The sequence below is a fragment of the Carassius gibelio genome, chromosome A19 (genome assembly GCF_023724105.1).
Source record: "Carassius gibelio isolate Cgi1373 ecotype wild population from Czech Republic chromosome A19, carGib1.2-hapl.c, whole genome shotgun sequence".
Taxonomy (NCBI): domain Eukaryota; kingdom Metazoa; phylum Chordata; class Actinopteri; order Cypriniformes; family Cyprinidae; genus Carassius; species Carassius gibelio.
In genome coordinates this window covers 30,531,293-30,555,517 of record NC_068389.1, presented here as the reverse complement: position 1 = coordinate 30,555,517, position 24,225 = coordinate 30,531,293, and the positions used below count along the sequence as shown (strand labels likewise).

Below are 24,225 nucleotides of genomic sequence, written 5' to 3'. Positions count from 1 at the left end.
GTGTGAACACTTATAACATTTCACTCCAGTGTGGATCAACTCGTGTGTTTTCAGACTTGATGAATTACTGAATCTTTTGTCACGGTATAACACTTATAATATTTCACTCCAGTGTGGATCATCTTGTGTTTTCAGACTTGATGAATTACTGAATCTCTTGTCACAGTGTGAACACATAACATTTCTCTCCAGTGTAGATCAGCTTGTGTGTTTTCAGACTTGATGAATCACTGAATCTTTTGTTGGTGTGATCACTTATAACCTTTTACTCCAGTGTGGATCATCTCGTGTGTTTTCAGACTTGATGAATAACTGAATCTCTTGTCACTAGGGGTGTAACGATACGCGTATTCGTATTGAACCGTTCGGTACGACGCTTTCGGTTCGGTACGCGGTACGCATTATGTATACCGAACGGTTCGTTGGAGTAATTATTTATATTTGAAAAAAAAAAAAAAGAGAGAGAAAGAAATATAATGATATGCGTTCAACAAGGTAGCCCAATAACCCAAACAACGTAACAGGCAACGCCCCTGACACTCCCGAAGAAGAAAAAATAGAAAAGAAAAGAAAAAAAAGAAAGAATCTTATATGTTTATGTTAGGCTACTCAGCAGGCGCTCGCTCACTCAGTACGCGCTGAAGGCTCGTTGCAAAATAGCCAATGCGTTTAACAGACTAGAAATGAGAAGATCCTCCAATAACCAACAGGTCTGGTGTTTGGGTGCACTTTGGATTCCCTTTAAGCTATAATGGTGATGGCAAGAGAGTGGTGGATAAAAAAACAACGGTATGTCGCATCTGCAACATGACAGGGTACACCAGCGGGGTTACAAACAAAAAAAAAAAAAAACCAGCGGGAATATCTGGGATATATGCGTCAGTACTATCTGGGAAAAGACGAAAAAAAGGAGAAACATGCACGCAGCAAACTATCCCTGCAGCATTTAGAAACTATAGCTTACAGGGAATCCAACCCAAACACCAGACCTGTTGGTTATTTTAGGATCTTATATTTCTGGTCTGTTAAAGGCATTCGACATTTTGCAACGAGCCTTCAGTGCGTGCTGAGTGAGCGAGCGCCTTAGGGGCCGTTCACATATCGTGCCTAAAAACGCATGGAAAACGCTAAGCGCGTCTTTCTCCTGAGGCGTCTGTCTTTGCTTAGCAACAATGACGTGCTCTCTCCATGAGACGCGGAAATTTCAGCGAAGGATAAATGGATTTGTAGCTCTAAAAATCGCTTGCAGTAGCTCTGCTACTGAATTTATTTCAAAATTGCAATCCATATACAACTATGATCAGCTGTTCCTTCATCTTGGCTGAGCTCTCAACGTTGTTACGGGAAAGGATGAAGCTGATTGGTTGGTTCTTGTCACATGACCCGCGGTGCGCTTGCGGCATTCTGAAAAGTTTAGATGTTTTTACATTTTGCTGTATCTAAAACGTATCGAACCGAACCGAACCGAACCGTGACATCAGTGTATCGTATCGAACCGAACCGTGAATTTTGTGAACCGTTACACCCCTACTTGTCACAGTGTGAACACATAACATTTATCTCCAGTTTGGATCAGCTTGTGTGTTTTAAGACTTGATGAATCACTGAATCTGTTGTCAGTGTGAACACTTATAACGTTTCACTCCAGTGTGGATCATCTTGTGTGTTTTCAGACTAGATGAATTACTGAATTTTTTGTCAGTGTGAACACTTATAAAGATTCACTCCAGTGTGGATCATCTCGTGTGTTTTCAGACTTGATGAATTACTGAATCTTTTGTTAGTGTGAACACTTATAACATTTCACTCCAGTGTGGATCATCTTGTGTGTTTTCAGACTAGATGAATTACTGAATTTTTTGTCAGTGTGAACACTTATAAAGATTTACTCCAGTGTGGATCATCTCGTGTGTTTTCAGACTTGATGAATTACTGAATCTTTTGTCACGGTATAACACTTATAATATTTCACTCCAGTGTGGATCATCTTGTGTTTTCAGACATGATGAATTACTGAATCTCTTGTCACAGTCTGAACACATAACATTTCTCTCCAGTGTGGATCAGCTTGTGTGTTTTCAGACTTGATGAATCACTGAATCTTTTGTTGGTGTGATCACTTATAACCTTTCACTCCAGTGTGGATCATCTCATGTGTTTTCAGACTTGATGAATAACTGAATCTCTTGTCACAGTGTGAACACATAACATTTATCTCCAGTTTGGATCAGCTTGTGTGTTTTCAGACTTGATGAATCACTGAATCTGTTGTCAGTGTGAACACTTATAACGTTTCACTCCAGTGTGGATCATCTTGTGTGTTTTCAGACTAGATGAATTACTGAATTTTTTGTCAGTGTGAACACTTATAAAGATTCACTCCAGTGTGGATCATCTCGTGTGTTTTCAGACTTGATTAATCACTGAATAATTAATCTTGTGTGTTTTCAGACTTGATGAATCACTGAATCTTTTGTTGGTGTGATCACTTATAACCTTTCACTCCAGTGTGGATCATCTCGTGTGTCACGGTTTTACGCTGCCTGAAGGAATACGGAGTCGAGGATAAACAGAATAAGGCTTTTAATATATCCAACACAGGGGATATCCAACATGGAGCACAGAGGTAGACACACGTAAGTAGCAAGTGAAGACCCGACCAAACAGAACTGAAAGGACAAGGCTTAAGTACAAAGGATAAAGGGGAAACACAGGTGGATGGAATAACTAAATTAACAGGGACATGGAACACATGAGGAATAGAATTGACACACCTGGGAACTAATCAAACTAAACACGGAAGACAGAAACTGGGTCACTGGGGCAAAAACACTAAATGAGTCCAGGTGTGTGACAGTACTCCCCCCTCCCGGTAGGTGCGTCCTCGCACCGTAGAAACAACAGAGGGAGGCGTGGGTGGGAACTTGGGAGGAGGTTCCGGTGGAGGACGGACTCCCAGGAGGGGGCCAGCAGACAGGGACCACAGAAGGAGGAGCCAGGGAGGAGACGACGGAGGGAGGAGCCAGGGAGGAGACAGGAGCAGGAGGAGCCAGATGGTCCACCAGAGACCAGCCAGGACGGAGATCCAAGGTGGAGTCGACGGCGGGAGGAGCCATGGTGAAGGAAGGGTGGACGACACCAGGGGGCCGACAGGCGGAGACTGCACCGGTGGGTGAGGAGCCCAAGATGGAGCAGCACAGCCGCAGAGCCAGGGGGACGTCGAGGTTCCGGAGGGCCTAGGTGGAGCAGAAGGCTCAGGCGACCAAGGCGGAGGCAGGGTCCTGGCAGACCGATGTGGAGCCGGAGCGACCGAGGATGGAGGTGGAACCGGAGGGAAGGAGGAGCCTGACAGAGCCGGAGGGATGGAGTGACGAGGTGGAACCAGAGGAGTGGAGTCCCGAGGCGGCGGATGGTCGACGACTGACCAAGGTGGAGCCGGAGGGACGAGGGAGCCCGGTGGAGCAGGTGGGATGACAGGCCACGGTGGAGACGAGGGAGCTAAGAGCCAAGGCGGAGCCGCTGGGTCGAAGGACCGAGGAGGAGTCCAGGGCTCGGAGGCTGGAGGCGGAGACAGGGCCTTAACACGCCAAGGCGGAGCTGGAGACTGGCAGTCCAGCGGCGAACCACCGCGCCCCGATGGCGCGGACTGATGGTGAGCTGCGGGACTGACTGGCACCAGCAGGGATGACGAGGAACTGGCTGGTCTAGGAGGAGGAGAGAGGAGAAGGATGGGAGGAAAGACAGGAGGATCAGGACTGGACGGAACCAGCGAAAGTGGAGCAGAGGGACCAGCAGGTCCTGGAGGAGGTGGGAGAGGGAGGCCGGGAGGGAACACAGGGGATACAGAAGATTCAGAGCTGGGCGGAACCAGCGGACACACAGAAGATTCAGGGCTAGGCGGAACCAGCGGAGACACAGAAGATTCAGGGCTGGGCAGAACCAGCGGAGACACGGAAGATTCAGAGCTGGGCGGAACCAGCGGAGAGACAGAAGATTCAGGGCTGGGCGGAACCAGCGGAGAGACAGAAGATTCAGGGCTGGGCGGAACCAGCGGAGACACAGAAGATTCAGAGCTGGGCGGAACCAGCAGAGACACAGAAGATTCAGAGCTGGGCGGAACCAGCGGAGACACAGAAGATTCAGAGCTGGGCGGAACCAGCGGAGACACAGATTCAGAGCTGGGCGGAACCAGCGGAGAAACAGGAAACTCAGTGCTGGGCGGAACCAGCGGAGACACAGAAAACTCAGGGCTGGGCGGAACCAGCGGAGAAATAGGAAACTCAGGGCTGGGCGGAACCAGCGGAGAAACAGAAAACTCAGGGCTGGGCGGAACCAGCGGAGAAACAGAAAACTCAGGGCTGGGCGGAACCAGCGGAAATGGAGCAGAGGAAATGACTGGAGGAGGTAGGAGTGGGAGACTGAGAGGGTATACAGGGGAATCAGGGCTGGACGGAACCAGCGGAGAAACAGGAATATTAGGGATTACCTCCGTAGACCAGTCCATCAGATCCAGAACATGCTCCATATGACTTTCAGAGACTGCATATAGCTCACCCTCAGTCGCAGGAGTGTGGGCAGGGCTTTCCTCCACGCCCTCGATCTCCACTAGGACTCCCACGATGCACGGTGTTGCCGGCTCACACACCTGGTCAGTCGCGCTCTCGAGATCCTGTTCCCTGTCAGTGGATGGCTCGGGCTCTGCGGCTGCGGTGGGCTCTGGCTCCGTGCGGCGTGATGGTGGCTGGCTGGTCTCTGGGTCGGGAGTGGGGCTGGCGAGGTCCTCTATGGGGCAGACGGTGAGAGGTGACCCATTTCTCGCCAGAGTCCACTCCACAAATGCGGCGAAATCCTCCCGAGGACCATCTTCGGGCGACAACGCTCTGCACTTGGAGTTCAGGCTGGTGTTGTAGAAGGTGCAGAGCGCGTTGTCCGGGTAGCTGGTGGCATTAGCTAAAAGAAGAAACTGTCTGGTATGGTCCTCGAGAGAACGTCCTCCCTGCTTCAGCAGAAGGATGAGGAATTCGGGACGATAGAGGGGATCCATAGAACACTACGAAACAAAAAGACTTTGAAAACACAAAAACAAAACAGAGGGAAAAAACATGCAGTTTTCTATTTTCTTTTTCTGGTCGGGTCTTCTGTCACGGTTTTACGCTGCCTGAAGGAATACGGAGTCGAGGATAAACAGAATAAGGCTTTTAATATATCCAACACAGGGGATATCCAACATGGAGCACAGAGGTAGACACACGTAAGTAGCAAGTGAAGACCCGACCAAACAGAACTGAAAGGACAAGGCTTAAGTACAAAGGATAAAGGGGAAACACAGGTGGATGGAATAACTAAATTAACAGGGACATGGAACACATGAGGAATAGAATTGACACACCTGGGAACTAATCAAACTAAACACGGAAGACAGAAACTGGGTCACTGGGGCAAAAACACTAAATGAGTCCAGGTGTGTGACATCGTGAGTTTTCAGGCTTGATGAATTACTAAATCTTTTGTTGGTGTGATCACTTATAACCTTTCACTCCAGTGTGGATCATCTCCTGTGTTTTCAGACTGGATAAATTACTGAGTATTTTGTCACATTGTGAACACATAACGTTTCACTCCAGTGTGGATCAGCTTGTGTATTTTCAGACTTGATAAATCACTGAATCTTTTTTAGGTGTGAAAACTTAAAACGTTTCACTCTAGTTTGGATCATCTTGTGTGTTTTCAGACTTGATGAATCAGTGAATCTTTTGTCACAGTGTGAACACTTATAACGTTTCACTCCATTGTGGATCATCTTGTGTGTTTTCAGACTTGATGAATCACTGAATCTTTTGTCAGTGTGAACACTAATAACGTTTCACTCCAATGTGGATCATTTCGTGTGTTTTCAGACTTGATGAATCACTGAATCTTTTGTCACAGTGTAAACACTTATAACGTTTCACTCCATTGCGGATCATCTTGTGTGTTTTCAGACTTGATGAATCACTGAATCTTTGGTCAGTGTGAACATTTATAACATTTCACTCCAGTGTGGATCATCTCGGGTCATTTCAGAGTTTATGAATTACTGAAGGTTTTGTCAGTGTGAACACTTGTAACGTTTCACTCCATTGTTGATTATCTTGTGTGTTTTCAGACTAGATGAATTACTGAATCTTTTGTCAGTTTGAACACTTATAACGATTCACTCCAGTGTGGATCATCTCGTGTGTTTTCAGACTTTATGAATTACTGAATCTTTTGTCAGTGTGAACACTTATAACGTTTCACTCCAGTGTGGATCATCTTGTGTGTTTTCAGACTTGATTAATCACTGAATAATTAATCTTGTGTGTTTTCAGACTTGATGAATCACTGAATTTTTTGTTGGTGTGATCACTTATAACCTTTCACTCCAGTGTGGATCATCTCTTGTGTTTTCAGACTTGATAAATTACTGAATATTTTGTCACAGTGTGAACACTTATAACATTTCACTCCAGTGTGGATCAACTCGTGTGTTTTCAGACTTGATGAATTACTGAATCTTTTGTCACGGTATAACACTTATAATATTTCACTCCAGTGTTGATCATCTTGTGTGTTTTCAGACTTGATGAATTACTGAATCTCTTGTCACAGTGTGAACACATAACATTTCTCTCCAGTGTGGATCAGCTTGTGTGTTTTCAGACTTGATGAATTACTGAATCTTTTGTTAGTGTGAACACTTATAACATTTCACTCCAGTGTGGATCATCTTGTGTTTTCAGACTACATGAATTACTGAATCTTTTGTCAGTGTGAACACTTAAAATGATTCACTCCAGTGTGGATCATCTCGTGTGTTTTCAGACTTGATTAATCACTGAATAATTAATCTTGTGTGTTTTCAGACTTGATGAATCACTGAATCTTTTGTTGGTGTGATCACTTATAACCTTTCACTCCAGTGTGGATCATCTCCTGTGTTTTCAGACTTGATAAATTACTGAATATTTTGTCAAAGTGTGAACACATAACGTTTCATTCCAGTGTGGATCAGCTTGTGTGTTTTCAGACTTGATAAATCACTGAATCTTTTTTCAGTGTGAAAACTTATAACGTTTCTCTCCAGTGTGGATCATCTCGTGTGTTTTCAGACTTGATGAATTACTGAATCTTTTGTCAGTGTGAACACTTATAACATTTCACTCCAGTGTGGATCATCTCGTGAGTTTTCAGGCTTGATGAATTACTAAATCTTTTGTTGGTGTGATCACTTATAACCTTTCACTCCAGTGTGGATCATCTCCTGTGTTTTCAGACTTGATTAATCACTGAATAATTAATCTTGTGTGTTTTCAGACTTGATGAATCACTGAATCTTTTGTTGGTGTGATCACTTATAACCTTTCACTCCAGTGTGGATCATCTCCTGTGTTTTCAGACTTGATAAATTACTGAATATTTTGTCAAAGTGTGAACACATAACGTTTCATTCCAGTGTGGATCAGCTTGTGTGTTTTCAGACTTGATAAATCACTGAATATTTTGTCAAAGTGTGAACACATAACGTTTCATTCCAGTGTGGATCAGCTTGTGTGTTTTCAGACTTGATAAATCACTGAATCTTTTTTCAGTGTGAAAACTTATAACGTTTCTCTCCAGTGTGGATCATCTCGTGTGTTTTCAGACTTGATGAATTACTGAATCTTTTGTCAGTGTGAACACTTATAACATTTCACTCCAGTGTGGATCATCTCGTGTGTTTTCAGACTTGATGAATTACTGAATCTTTTGTCAGTGTGAACACTTATAACATTTCACTCCAGTGTGGATCATCTCGGGTGTTTTCAGAGTTTATGAATTACTGAATGTTTTGTCAGTGTGAACACTTGTAACGTTTCACTCAAGTGTGGATCATCTTGTGTGTTTTCAGACTAGATGAATTACTGAATCTTTTGTCAGTGTGAACACTTGTAACGATTCACTCCAGTGTGGATCATCTCGTGTGTTTTCAGACTTTATGAATTACTGAATCTTTTGTCAGTGTGAACACTTATAATGTTTCTCTCCAGTCTGGATCACCTTGTGTGTTTTCAGACTTGATTAATCACTGAATAATTAATCTCGTGTGTTTTCAGACTTGATGAATCACTGAATCTTTTGTTGGTGTGATCACTTATAACCTTTCACTCCAGTGTGGATCATCTCTTGTGTTTTCAGACTTGATAAATTACTGAATATTTTGTCACAGTGTGAACACATAACGTTTCACTCCAGTGTGGATCAGCTGTTATGTTTTCAGACTTGATAAATCACTGAATCTTTTTTCAGTGTGAAAACTTATAACGTTTCACTCCAGTGTGGATCAGCTTGTGTGTTTTCAGACTTGATAATTCACTGAATCTTTTTTCAGTGTGAAAACTTATAACGTTTCACTCCAGTGTGGATCATCTTGTGTGTTTTCAGACTTGATGAATCACTGAATGTTTCATTTCGTGTGTTTTCAGACTTGATGAATCACTGAATCTTTTGTGACTGTGTGAAAACTTACAATGTTTCACTCCAGTGTGGATCACCTCTTGTGTTTTCAGACTTGATGAATTACTGAATCTTTTGTCACAGTATAACACTTATAATGTTTCACTCCAGTGTGGATCACCTCTTGTGTTTTCATACTTGATGAATTACTGAATCTTTTCTCACAGTGTGAACACTTATAACATTTCACTTCAGTGTGGATAATCTCATGTGTTTTCAGACTTGATGAATCACTGAATCTTTTGTCAGTGTGAACACTTATAACGTTTCATTCCAGTGTGGATCATCTCGTGTGTTTTCAGACTTGATGAATCACTGAATCTTTTGTCAGTGTGAACACTTATATCGTTTCACTCCAGTGTGGATCATCTTGTGTGTTTTTAGACTTGATTAATTATTGAATCTTTTGTCACATTATAACATTTATAACGTTTCACTCCAGTGTGGGTCATCTTGTGTGTTTTCAGACTTGAATCACTGAATCTTTTGTCAGTGTGAACACTTATAACATTTCACTCCAGTGTGGATCAACTTGTGTGTTTTCAGACTTGATGAATTACTGAATCTTTTGTCACAGTATAACACTTATAAGGTTTCACTCCAGTGTGGATCATCTCGTGTGTTTTCAGACTTGATAAAATACTGAATCTCTTGTCACAGTGTGAACACTTATAACGTTTCACTCCAGTTTGGATCATCTCGTGTGTTTTCAGACTTGATGAATTACTGATTGTTTTGTCAGTGTGAACACTTGTAACGTTTCACTCCAGTGTGGATCATCTTGTGTGTTTTCAGACTTGATAAATCACTGAATGTTTCATCTCGTGTGTTTTCAGACTTGATGAATCACTGAATCTTTTGTGACAGTGTGAACACCTGTAAGGTTTCACTCCAGTGTGGATCAACTCGTGTGCTTTCAGACTTGATGAATTACTGAATCTTTTGTCACAGTATAACACTTATAATTTTTCACTCCAGTGTGGATAATCTTGTGTGTTTTCAGACTTGATGAATTGCTGAATCTCTTGTCACAGTGTGAACACTTATAACATTTCACTCCAGTGTGGATCATTTTGTTTGTTTTCAGACTTGATGAATCACTGAATCTTTTGTCAAAGTGTGAACACTTAGAACGTTTCACTCCATTGTGGATCATCTTGTGTGTTTTCAGACTTGATGAATCACTGAATCTTTTGTCAGTGTGACAACTTATAACGTTTCACTCCAGTGTGGATCATTTTGTGTGTTTTCAAACTAGATGAATTACTGAATCTTTTGTCAGTGTGAACACTTATAACGATTCACTCCAGTGTGGATCATCTCGTGTGTTTTCAGACTTTATGAATTACTGAATCTTTTGTCAGTGTGAACACTTATAACCTTTCACTCCAGTGTGGATCATCTTGTGTGTTTTCAGACTTGATTAATCACTGAATGATTAATCTAGTGTGTTTTCAGACTTGCTGAATCACTGAATCTTTTGTTGGTGTGATCACTTATAACCTTTCACTCCAGTGTGGATGATCTCCTGTGTTTTCAGACTTGATAAATTACTGAATATTTTGTCACAGTGTGAACACATAACGTTTCACTCCAGTGTGGATCAGCTTGTGTGTTTTCAGACTTGATAAATCACTGAATCTTTTTTCAGTGTGAAAACTTATAACGTTTCACTCCAGTGTGGATCAGCTTGTGTGTTTTCAGACTTGATGAATCACTGAATCTTTTGTCACAGTGTGCACACTTATAACGTTTCACTCCAGTGTGGATCATCTCCTGTGTTTTCAGACTTGATAAATCACTGTATCATTTGTCATTGTGAACACTTACAATATTTCACTCCAGTGTGGATCATTTGCTCTGTTTTCAGACTTGATGAATTACTGAATCTTTTGTCACAGCCCATACGGAAATGTAATATATGTACATATATGAAATATACATATATTAAATATATCCACATAGAAAGGGAAAACATATATGTACATATATATCTGCCCATATATAAAACCTATTAGAAAATGGAACAATTTCATATATTGACATATAAAACTAGCCCATATATTTTATGTATGTATAATAGTGGTTTTTTTATATATGTCGCATATATAATTTTCAATATACATGACATATATTTCTTTGTATATATGTTCAATATACAAACTAAACATATATGCATAGCATATTGCTTACATATATGTGACATATATATGTCCCTTATATATGTTTTTGTATAGTCTTAGTATATATTTTACATTTAAAATGAAATGTGTATATATATATATATATATATATATATATATATATATATATATATATATATATATATATATATATATATAATTTTGATTAATGTATATGCAATATATAAATTAAATATAAAAACATTGTGTGCACATTTTAAATTATATGTTCTTATATTATGTATATTACTTGCAAAATATCTTGAATTAATGCATGATATAAACTAAACAAATGTAAAAAAACAAAAAACAACAAAAAAAATGACTTTTCGTACATATTTTTAAATATAGGTTATGAATATGTACTTACAAACATGTAATGCAATGAACATGACATGCCTTAGCTTCAAAATCCTCTACACTTTCATCCAGTCGAGAAGGTGCTGTCTCACCTAACTGCTGTACATGCCTCCGTAACTGTTTAATTTTTTTTTTAATATATATATATAATGTCTGGCATCAGTGACATCAGTTTTTGCAGCTCTGCCAAACTTTGATGAAAGCACCAAAAGTTTATTTTCTTTGAATGCTAGTGGAGAACCCAGGTTTACATAGCTGCATAAGTTAGAGAAATGTGTTTAAATTAAGAGCCCCTAGATTTTTGAAGACAAACACACACACAAAAAAAATTACTCTTTAAACTTACTCAAGTCAATTATGGACAGTGGTTCCACACAATTAGTTCTAGTTACTTTAACACAATATTTTCTATTTAAAGTTACTCCCTTCAACAAAGCATTTTTTGTGTGATTTGTCTTGTAATGAGACAAAAGACAAGATGTCACAAATGATCAAAGTGTATTTGTTAAACAAGCAATAAATAATTACACATAGTAAAATACAGTTTAAACCACATTACAAAATTACACAAAATAGCAAATAAAATTCTAATTGGCATTCATGGGTAACTAATCAAACCTTATTCCAGGAACAGGAACTGGCTCCAGAAATAACTTCTTCAGTATTCCAAATGTGTACCTGAGTTCAGGAGGGTTGCTCAAGTTCAGTCCATAAATCAGTCCCAGCAACATGGTTTTGCAGACTGTAAACTGCTATAGGTCCTGAAGAACTGTATCCTTTAAAACGCCAACATCTGCTGGATTGTCTTCAATGATGCAGCTTCAAATAGATTCCCACGAGTCTTCTGGATCACCTCCTGACTGCTGGCAACGTCTCTATACTAGAAGTATTTAAAAGCATGGAGAACTCAAATTCTTGTGTATTAACTTTAACAAATAATTTATTAACCTTGAACTCACCATATACTCCATACTGCTAGGGTCTTCATTTGGATACTTCAATTTCATTAGTCTGAAGATGAAAACAACAAAATTTAGCCTTTGTTTTTTTTTTTCTAAAATTACATGAAAAAAAGTCAGTCATCTTCTTATGGGAAATCCTGGCAAGCAGTCAAGATGGGATTCTAACAAAAATTACAGTGGAAAATGGTACACACATCTGGACCCTGTACGGTAAGCAACAGAACTGGAATGTTCCCAGACCCAGAAACATAGTAAGGACATCAGTAAAACAGTCCATGTGACACCAGTGGTTCAACCATAATTTTACAAAGTAAACAAAAATACTTTTTTGTTCAAACAAAACCAAAACAGCGACTTTATTCAACAATTATTTTCCAAATCGCATCTCCCACCATTATCAACAACATGTAAATAAATCATGCGCATGGTGCTGCTGACCTACAACACGCATGCACTGAGCCTTGATTACACGCAGAGGAAAGCAATGTTCATGCCTCTTGTTACTCTCCATAATGGCAGAATATGTGATTTGGAGAAGAGTTGTTGAATAAAGTTGATATTTTTGTTTTCTTTGCACAAAATGTATTATTGTGCCTCTGTAAAATTGTGGCTGAAGCATTGATGCCACATGGACTGTTTTACTGATGTCCTTACTATGACTCTGGGAACATTTCTGTTGCATTGCAGCCTTTATGGAGGTTCAGAAATCTCTCGCATTTCCATAAAAATATTAGGGATGCACCAATTGACCGGCCATAAATCGCAAACCAGACGGTTTTTGCTTTAAATATGCGATTGGTAATCGGCCGGTCTTTGGATTTTTTTCCGGCCGATTTTTCCGGAAGTGCGCCCGCGTGCTCCGACTACATTACTTCTGTGTGAAAGCAAACACATCCCGGGATTGATTCCAGCATTGAACTCAGGTCGGGGACGTAGTAACATTGCTGGGTTAAATCCCGGGACAAGCGCTGTGTGAACAAAAGCCAGATCTAATGCTGTGTCTAAGTGATGACGCAAGTTATCTTTCGACTCTTTTAGTGGCTGTTTTGAAGGAAGATCAACGTTCACTGAAAAAAAAAAGATCGAGATCGTTCGCCAGATTCAGTGAAAGTATTACCTGCCTAATGTTTTCGACTCATACATTACACGTCACGCCCTGATGTCACGTGTCGTTACGGGACCTGTATTTGCCGGAATCACAGTGTGAAAGGGGCTTTATTGAGCTTTTCCTCAATTTTGGACTGTAGACTGTGGACTGTCCTTCCTTCTTGTTTGTTGCTTAAAGATTTTAAAAAAAATTGTCCAGTTTGCTTGTAAAAAAATCGGTATCAGCCATGAAAAATCATGATCGGGGCATCCCTAAAAAATATCATAATTTGTGCTCTGAAGATGAATGATGGTCTTACGGGTTTGAAACGACATGAGGGTGAGTAATGACATGTTTATTTTTGGGTGATCTAGCCATTTAAACACACCTGAACCAGCTAATCAAGGTTCTTGGGAATTTTAAAACAAAAAAGTCTTACCTGAAGTTCCAGGCAGGTGTGTTAGAGCTGAACCCCACAGAATACTGGCTTTCTTAGAGCAGGTCTGGACACCCCTGCCTTGCATCAAAATAAATCTATCAGTTTATAGTAATACCACATATTTTGTATTTATTGTATTAATAAACCTTATCTTATTATATCTGTCTTTTTTTGTCAATTTCCAGTAACCAGTGAGAGAATAATGTTTTAATACAAGGTTGTTCTTATGTGTAGTGGGCACCAAGAGGGTTTCATTATTTGTCCAAGGACTCTTCTTCATTATGCAAACATCTTCATAAGTTTTGCAGTCCGGATCCAGTTTGGCAAAGATTGTTGATTCTGATGGGCCTATGGTAATTCTGTATGTCTCAAATTCTGCACAAATCTGTAAACACATGAAGTGCAATGTGTTAAAAAAAAAAAAATTGAACAGCAAAAACCAATTCAATTATCAAAATATTAAATGATTTATTTGTGTGAGTGATGACTAGTGTCATGTTTACCATTCCAAAAAGGAGGACCTGATTACATATCTGGAGCATATGTATAATGTGAACAGCTCAGAGTAGTGTCCGGTTTAAAGTCATTGTATGACCACACCGCCATGTTCATAAACAAAGCTTCAAATACTTCCAATGTGCTGAGCCAGGGCTCTCAAAACTCGGTCAACATCGCATGGTTAGACATTTATTGATTATTTATCTTTTTCAATTAGTTAAAATATACATATTATAACAAATAAAGGTAATTACTTCCACTTTTGAAAGTCATTATGTTTTATTAATACAATTAATTTAAACAAATATATTTGGCACACAAAATGAGATAAGAGAGAAACTCCTATTCGCCATTTGATTAGTTATATGAGGAAGTAGCTGAATGACAAATCATTCTGTCTCTTAACATCTCTTATTGTAAGCCATATGTATAATATAAAGTAAAGGTAAGTGATAGGATGTTTTATTTTTGGATAAACATTTTATTAATAAATACAATCTCTCTTAAAATACCTTATTGGGTTATGATAAGCAAAACAGTTTGGTTTGATCTAGCACAGAACTAAAACTTTAATGAAATATTTCCCCCACTTATAAAATGATTTTATGATTAGCTAGCTCCACACTGGAGAGCTGCTTTATAACAGGAAATCAAGTTATAATTCTAGCGACACTGACTCTGTATTTTCATGTTTAATATTGAAAAGCTATCGATTGCATAAAGGACTGTTATATAAATAAACGTGACTGGACTTTTCGTGCCTGGAGAATCTCAGAGTTTGTGCAAACATCCACATCGCTGTGTTCTTAAGAGCTTTTACATCGCGGTCAGTTTTTTGTTGTGTTTATGCAGTTATTGAGAGGAAGGCGTGCAGTACATATTTACATATTCATCCAAGGTTCGGATCGGGTCGGTTTCCTCGAACTGAAGTGCTATCTTCTTCCTTTGAATTGAATCAGGAGAGTGTATTACATATATATATATATATATATATATATATATATATATATATATATATATATATATATATATATACAGTATTGTTCAAAATAATAGCAGTACAATGTGACTAACCAGAATAATCAAGGTTTTTAGTATATTTTTTATTGCTACGTGGCAAACAAGTTACCAGTAGGTTCAGTAGATTGTCAGAAAACAAACAAGACCCAGCATTCATGATATGCACGCTCTTAAGGCTGTGCAATTGGGCAATTAGTTGAAAGGGGTGTGTTCAAAAAAATAGCAGTGTCTACCTTTGACTGTACAAACTCAAAACTATTTTGTACAAACATTTTTTTTCTGGGATTTAGCAATCCTGTGAATCACTAAACTAATATTTAGTTGTATGACCACAGTTTTTTAAAACTGCTTGACATCTGTGTGGCATGGAGTCAACCAACTTGTGGCACATCTCAGCTGTTATTCCACTCCATGATTCTTTAACAACATTCCACAATTCATTCACATTTCTTGGTTTTGCTTCAGAAACAGCATTTTTGATATCACCCCACAAGTTCTCAATTGGATTAAGGTCTGGAGATTGGGCTGGCCACTCCATAACATTAATTTTGTTGGTTTGGAACCAAGACTTTGCCCGTTTACTAGTGTGTTTTGGGTCATTGTCTTGTTGAAACAACCATTTCAAGGGCATGTCCTCTTCAGCATAGGGCAACATGACCTCTTCAAGTATTTTAACATATGCAAACTGATCCATGATCCCTGGTATGCGATAAATAGGCCCAACACCATAGTAGGAGAAACATGCCCATATCATGATGCTTGCACCTCCATGCTTCACTGTCTTCACTGTGTACTGTGGCTTGAATTCAGAGTTTGGGAGTCGTCTCACAAACTGCCTGTGGCCCTTGGACCCAAAAAGAACAATTTTACTCTCATCAGTCCACAAAATGTTCCTCCATTTCTCTTTAGGCCAGTTGATGTGTTCTTTGGCAAATTGTAACCTCTTCTGCACATGCCTTTTTTTTAACAGAGGGACTTTGCGGGGGATTCTTGAAAATAGATTAGCTTCACACAGACGTCTTCTAACTGTCACAGTACTTACAGGTAACTCCAGACTGTCTTTGATCATCCTGGAGGTGATCATTGGCTGAGCCTTTGCCATTCTGGTTATTCTTCTATCCATTTTGATGGTTGTCTTCCGTTTTCTTCCACGTCTCTCTGGTTTTGCTCTCCATTTTAAGGCATTGGAGATCATTTTAGCTGAACAGCCTATCAGCCTTTTTGCACCTCTTTATAGGTTTTCCCCTCTCTAATCAACTTTTTAATCAAAGTACGCTGTTCTTCTGAACAATGTCTTGAACGACCCATTTTCCTCAGCTTTCAAATGCATGTTCAACAAGTGTTGGCTTCATCCTTAAATAGGGGCCACCTGATTCACACCTGTTTCTTCACAAAATTAATGACCTCAGTGATTGAATGCCACACTGCTATTTTTTTGAACACACCCCTTTCAACTAATTCAACTAATTGCCCAATTGCACAGCCTTAAGAGCGTGCATATCATGAATGCTGGGTCTCATTTGTTTTCTGACAATCTACTGAACCTACTGGTAACTTGTTTGCCACGTAGCAATAAAAAAATATACGAAAAACCTTGATTATTCTGGTTAGTCACATTGTACTGCTATTATTTTGAACAATACTGTATATATATATATATAAGTAAATACATTACAGAGAGTCGTGCGCTTTCACATCTCCCAACCGCTCAAAATCATCTTTAAACGGTGCAATAAACCGATTACACAATACTAGTTTGCAAAACAAAAGCACCCCAAAACAGAAACTCTAAGATAAATTAAAGACTTTGACTTAACACAAGAAAAACTTTAGATTGTCTTACCTGACTGGTACCACCTCTTGCTCCCCTCTGCACCATCATGAAATGCGTTGGAAATCGTCACTTCAGTTTTTTTTTTTGAATTATGAAATTAAACCCTTTACGTTAGTTTAACGATTGATAATTAAGTAAAGTTTAAAATTAAACAGTTTAAGATGATGAAACACAATACAATTGTGTTTTGGTGGAAAACTAAATATATTTGTGTTGTTTTAACAAAACGTGTAAAACGAACAGTACCACAAATCCATTTTTTTGAGTGCAACTGTATATTATTCTATATGCATCTGCATATGTAGTGCATGTATGTACTTTCTTACATACAGATATTGATATATGGCTATTGATGAAAAAAATAAAAGGTATGTTTTCAAATAGAATTTGTGTAGTATTTTTTTTTTTATGAGCTGGTTAAGAAGAGGTAAAATAATACATTTTATAAAAGATTCGAAAATGGGATAGAAATGAAATGTGGATGTGTAGACTTGATACAAGTTCAAACTGTTCAAATAAGGAAAACACATGAATAAGGAAACCATAGGCATGTGAAATGTATGTTGTTTGAATAGTTTGGCATATATAAATTAAACATATCGGTTACATATATGGTCAAAACATACAGTATTATATAAATAATAATCATATACATCATATTAATATATGTCAATATACTAATTTAATATGCCAAATTTATATATGTTATAAACCTATATCAACATATATCTAGAGATATGTATATATGTGATAGCAATATATTGTCTTATATTTAGCATATATGATGGTGTCATTAGCGATATAGGGACATATATGTCATATATTACATTTCTGTATGGGAGTGTGCACACTTATAACGTTTCACTCCAATGTGGATCATCTCGTGTGTTTTCAGACTTGATGAATCACTGTATCATTTGTCATTGTGAACACTTACAATATTTCACTCCAGTGTGAATCATTTCCTCTGTTTTCAGACTTGATGAATTACTGAATCTTTTGTCACAGTGTGAACACTTATAACGTTTCACTCCAGTGTGGATCAACTCGTGTGTTTTCAGACTTGATGAATTACTGAATCTCTTGTCTCTTGATGAATTAATGAATCTTTTGTCACAGTGTGAACACTTATAACATTTCACTCCAGTGTGGATCAACTCGTGTGTTTTCAGACTTGATGAATTACTGAATCTTTTGTCACAGTGTCGACACTTAAAACGTTTCACTTCAGTGTGGATCATCTCATGTGTTTTCAGACTTGATGATTTACTGAATCTTTTGTCAGTGTGAACACTTACAACATTTCACTCCAGTGTGGATCATCTCATATGTTTTCAGACTTGATGAATTGCTGAATCAAGTGTTCTCTTGAAACACTTGTAACGTTTCACTCCAGGGTGGATCATCTCGTGTGTTTTCAGACTTGATGAATTACTAAATCTTTTGTTGGTGTGATCACTTATAACCTTTCACTCCAGTGTGGATCATCTCCTGTGTTTTCAGACTTGATGAATCACTGAATCCTTTGTCGGTGTGAACACTTATAATGTTTCAATTCAGTGTGGATCATCTCATGTGATTTCAGACTAGATGAATTACTGAATTTTTTGTCACAGTGTGAACACTTATAACATTTCACTCCAGTGTGGATCATCTCGTGTGTTTTCAGACTTGATGATTTACTGAATCTTTTGTCAGTGTGAACACTTATAACATTTCACTCCAGTGTGGATCATCTCGTATGTTTTCAGACTTGATGAATTGCTGAATCAAGTGTTCTCTTGAAACACTTGTAACGTTTCACTCCAGTGTGGATCAACTCGTGTGTTTTCAGACTTGATGAATTACTGAATCTTTTGTCACGGTATAACACATAATATTTCACTCCAGTGTGGATCATCTCGTGTGTTCTCAGACTTGATGAATTACTGAATCTCTTGTCACAGTGTGAACACTTATAACATTTTACTCCAGTGTGGATCAACTCGTGTGTTTTCAGACTTGATGAATTACTGAATCTTTTGTCACGGTATAACACTTATAATATTTCACTCCAGTGTGGATCATCTCGTGTGTTTTCAGACTTGATGAATCACTGAATCTTTTGTCACAGTGTGGACACTTATAACGTTTCACTTCAGTGTGGATCATCTCATGTGTTTTCAGACTTGATGAATCACTGAATCTTTTGTCAGTGTAAACACTTATAACATTTCACTCCAGTGTGGATCATCTCGTGTGTTTTCAGACTTGATGAATTACTAAATCTTTTGTTGGTGTGATCACTTATAACCTTTCACTCCAGTGTGGATCATCTCCTGTGTTTTCAGACTTGATGAATCACTGAATCTTTTGTCAGTGTGAACACTTATAATGTTTCAATTCAGTGTGGATCATCTCATGTGTTTTCAGACTAGATGAATTACTGAATCTTTTGTCACAGTCTGAACACTTATAATGTTTCACTCCAGTGTGGATCATCTCATGTTTTCAGACTTGATGAATTACTGAATCTTTTGTCACAGTGTGAACACTTATAACATTTCACTCCAGTGTGGATCAACTCGTGTGTTTTCAGACTTGATGAATTACTGAATCTTTTGTCACGGTATAACACTTATAATATTTCACTCCAGTGTGGATCATCTTGTGTGTTTTCAGACTTGATGAATTACTGAATCTCTTGTCACAGTGTGAACACTTATAACATTTCACTCCAGTGTGGATCATCTTGTGTGTTTTCAGACTTGATGAATCACTGAATCTTTTGTTGGTGTGATCACTTATAAACTTTCACTCCAGTGTGGATCATCTCATCTGTTTTCAGACTTGATGAATTACTGAATCTCTTTTCACAGTGTGAACACATAACATTTCTCTCCAGTGTGGATCAGCTTGTGTGTTTTCAGACTTGATGAATCACTGAATCTGTTGTCAGTGTGAACACTTATAACGTTTCACTCCAGTGTGGATCATCTTGTGTGTTTTCAGACTAGATGAATTACTGAGTTTTTTGTCAGTGTTAACACTTATAAAGATTCACTCCAGTGTGGATCATCTTGTGTTTTCAGACTACATGAATTACTGAATCTTTTGTCAGTGTGAACACTTATAACGATTCACTCCAGTGTGGATCATCTCGTGTGTTTTCAGACTTGATTAATCACTGAATAATTAATCTTGTGTGTTTTCAGACTTGATGAATCACTGAATCTTTTGTTGGTGTGATCACTTATAACCTTTCACTCCAGTGTGGATCATCTCCTGTGTTTTCAGACTTGATAAATTACTGAGTATTTTGTCACATTGTGAACACATAATGTTTCACTCCAGTGTGGATCAGCTTGTGTGTTTTCAGACTTGATAAATCACTGAATCTTTTTTAGGTGTGAAAACTTAAAACGTTTCACTCCAGTGTGGATCATCTTGTGTGTTTTCAGACTTGATGAATCACTGAATCTTTTGTCAGTGTGAACACTAATAATGTTTCCAATCCAATGCTGTTCTTCTGAACAATGTCTTGAACGACCCATTTTCCTCAGCTTTCAAATGCATGTTCAACAAGTGTTGGCTTCATCCTTAAATAGGGGCCACCTGATTCACACCTGTTTCTTCACAAAATTAATGACCTCAGTGATTGAATGCCACACTGCTATTTTTTTGAACACACCCCTTTCAACTAATTCAACTAATTGCCCAATTGCACAGCCTTAAGAGCGTGCATATCATGAATGCTGGGTCTCATTTGTTTTCTGACAATCTACTGAACCTACTGGTAACTTGTTTGCCACGTAGCAATAAAAAAATATACGAAAAACCTTGATTATTCTGGTTAGTCACATTGTACTGCTATTATTTTGAACAATACTGTATATATATATATATAAGTAAATACATTACAGAGAGTCGTGCGCTTTCACATCTCCCAACCGCTCAAAATCATCTTTAAACGGTGCAATAAACCGATTACACAATACTAGTTTGCAAAACAAAAGCACCCCAAAACAGAAACTCTAAGATAAATTAAAGACTTTGACTTAACACAAGAAAAACTTTAGATTGTCTTACCTGACTGGTACCACCTCTTGCTCCCCTCTGCACCATCATGAAATGCGTTGGAAATCGTCACTTCAGTTTTTTTTTTTGAATTATGAAATTAAACCCTTTACGTTAGTTTAACGATTGATAATTAAGTAAAGTTTAAAATTAAACAGTTTAAGATGATGAAACACAATACAATTGTGTTTTGGTGGAAAACTAAATATATTTGTGTTGTTTTAACAAAACGTGTAAAACGAACAGTACCACAAATCCATTTTTTTGAGTGCAACTGTATATTATTCTATATGCATCTGCATATGTAGTGCATGTATGTACTTTCTTACATACAGATATTGATATATGGCTATTGATGAAAAAAATAAAAGGTATGTTTTCAAATAGAATTTGTGTAGTATTTTTTTTTTTATGAGCTGGTTAAGAAGAGGTAAAATAATACATTTTATAAAAGATTCGAAAATGGGATAGAAATGAAATGTGGATGTGTAGACTTGATACAAGTTCAAACTGTTCAAATAAGGAAAACACATGAATAAGGAAACCATAGGCATGTGAAATGTATGTTGTTTGAATAGTTTGGCATATATAAATTAAACATATCGGTTACATATATGGTCAAAACATACAGTATTATATAAATAATAATCATATACATCATATTAATATATGTCAATATACTAATTTAATATGCCAAATTTATATATGTTATAAACCTATATCAACATATATCTAGAGATATGTATATATGTGATAGCAATATATTGTCTTATATTTAGCATATATGATGGTGTCATTAGCGATATAGGGACATATATGTCATATATTACATTTCTGTATGGGAGTGTGCACACTTATAACGTTTCACTCCAATGTGGATCATCTCGTGTGTTTTCAGACTTGATGAATCACTGTATCATTTGTCATTGTGAACACTTACAATATTTCACTCCAGTGTGAATCATTTCCTCTGTTTTCAGACTTGATGAATTACTGAATCTTTTGTCACAGTGTGAACACTTATAACGTTTCACTCCAGTGTGGATCAACTCGTGTGTTTTCAGACTTGATGAATTACTGAATCTCTTGTCTCTTGATGAATTAATGAATCTTTTGTCACAGTGTGAACACTTATAACATTTCACTCCAGTGTGGATCAACTCGTGTGTTTTCAGACTTGATGAATTACTGAATCTTTTGTCACAGTGTCGACACTTAAAACGTTTCACTTCAGTGTGGATCATCTCATGTGTTTTCAGACTTGATGATTTACTGAATCTTTTGTCAGTGTGAACACTTACAACATTTCACTCCAGTGTGGATCATCTCATATGTTTTCAGACTTGATGAATTGCTGAATCAAGTGTTCTCTTGAAACACTTGTAACGTTTCACTCCAGGGTGGATCATCTCGTGTGTTTTCAGACTTGATGAATTACTAAATCTTTTGTTGGTGTGATCACTTATAACCTTTCACTCCAGTGTGGATCATCTCCTGTGTTTTCAGACTTGATGAATCACTGAATCCTTTGTCGGTGTGAACACTTATAATGTTTCAATTCAGTGTGGATCATCTCATGTGATTTCAGACTAGATGAATTACTGAATCTTTTGTCACAGTGTGAACACTTATAACATTTCACTCCAGTGTGGATCATCTCGTGTGTTTTCAGACTTGATGATTTACTGAATCTTTTGTCAGTGTGAACACTTATAACATTTCACTCCAGTGTGGATCATCTCGTATGTTTTCAGACTTGATGAATTGCTGAATCAAGTGTTCTCTTGAAACACTTGTAACGTTTCACTCCAGTGTGGATCAACTCGTGTGTTTTCAGACTTGATGAATTACTGAATCTTTTGTCACGGTATAACACATAATATTTCACTCCAGTGTGGATCATCTCGTGTGTTCTCAGACTTGATGAATTACTGAATCTCTTGTCACAGTGTGAACACTTATAACATTTTACTCCAGTGTGGATCAACTCGTGTGTTTTCAGACTTGATGAATTACTGAATCTTTTGTCACGGTATAACACTTATAATATTTCACTCCAGTGTGGATCATCTCGTGTGTTTTCAGACTTGATGAATCACTGAATCTTTTGTCACAGTGTGGACACTTATAACGTTTCACTTCAGTGTGGATCATCTCATGTGTTTTCAGACTTGATGAATCACTGAATCTTTTGTCAGTGTAAACACTTATAACATTTCACTCCAGTGTGGATCATCTCGTGTGTTTTCAGACTTGATGAATTACTAAATCTTTTGTTGGTGTGATCACTTATAACCTTTCACTCCAGTGTGGATCATCTCCTGTGTTTTCAGACTTGATGAATCACTGAATCTTTTGTCAGTGTGAACACTTATAATGTTTCAATTCAGTGTGGATCATCTCATGTGTTTTCAGACTAGATGAATTACTGAATCTTTTGTCACAGTCTGAACACTTATAATGTTTCACTCCAGTGTGGATCATCTCATGTTTTCAGACTTGATGAATTACTGAATCTTTTGTCACAGTGTGAACACTTATAACATTTCACTCCAGTGTGGATCAACTCGTGTGTTTTCAGACTTGATGAATTACTGAATCTTTTGTCACGGTATAACACTTATAATATTTCACTCCAGTGTGGATCATCTTGTGTGTTTTCAGACTTGATGAATTACTGAATCTCTTGTCACAGTGTGAACACTTATAACATTTCACTCCAGTGTGGATCATCTTGTGTGTTTTCAGACTTGATGAATCACTGAATCTTTTGTTGGTGTGATCACTTATAAACTTTCACTCCAGTGTGGATCATCTCATCTGTTTTCAGACTTGATGAATTACTGAATCTCTTTTCACAGTGTGAACACATAACATTTCTCTCCAGTGTGGATCAGCTTGTGTGTTTTCAGACTTGATGAATCACTGAATCTGTTGTCAGTGTGAACACTTATAACGTTTCACTCCAGTGTGGATCATCTTGTGTGTTTTCAGACTAGATGAATTACTGAGTTTTTTGTCAGTGTTAACACTTATAAAGATTCACTCCAGTGTGGATCATCTTGTGTTTTCAGACTACATGAATTACTGAATCTTTTGTCAGTGTGAACACTTATAACGATTCACTCCAGTGTGGATCATCTCGTGTGTTTTCAGACTTGATTAATCACTGAATAATTAATCTTGTGTGTTTTCAGACTTGATGAATCACTGAATCTTTTGTTGGTGTGATCACTTATAACCTTTCACTCCAGTGTGGATCATCTCCTGTG

The 24,225-nt window shown here is 38.0% G+C and overlaps 1 protein-coding gene and 1 long non-coding RNA gene across 4 annotated transcripts in view; one reads left to right on the top strand and one right to left on the bottom strand.

The window, feature by feature from the left end:
- LOC127935437 (gastrula zinc finger protein XlCGF57.1-like) overlaps positions 1-24,225 on the top strand; it is a 193,884-nt gene that overhangs the window by 98,182 nt on the left and 71,477 nt on the right. Inside the window, exon 1 of one of the 3 annotated variants that reach the window (XM_052533300.1) lies at positions 15,232-16,107. The exons of the other annotated variants lie outside the window; for them this stretch is intronic. Coding sequence (XP_052389260.1) covers positions 15,816-16,107 — 292 coding nt within the window. The 5' untranslated portion in view covers positions 15,232-15,815. Of the gene's footprint in view, positions 1-15,231; positions 16,108-24,225 lie in introns of those variants that run through there. 3 annotated transcript variants of the gene reach the window in all.
- LOC127935447 (uncharacterized) lies at positions 11,539-13,750 on the bottom strand. Its single transcript, XR_008148089.1, has 3 exons — positions 13,546-13,750; positions 12,017-12,068; positions 11,539-11,937 (listed from the first exon to the last, which is right to left on the bottom strand). It is a non-coding gene; the product is annotated as an uncharacterized LOC127935447 (long non-coding RNA).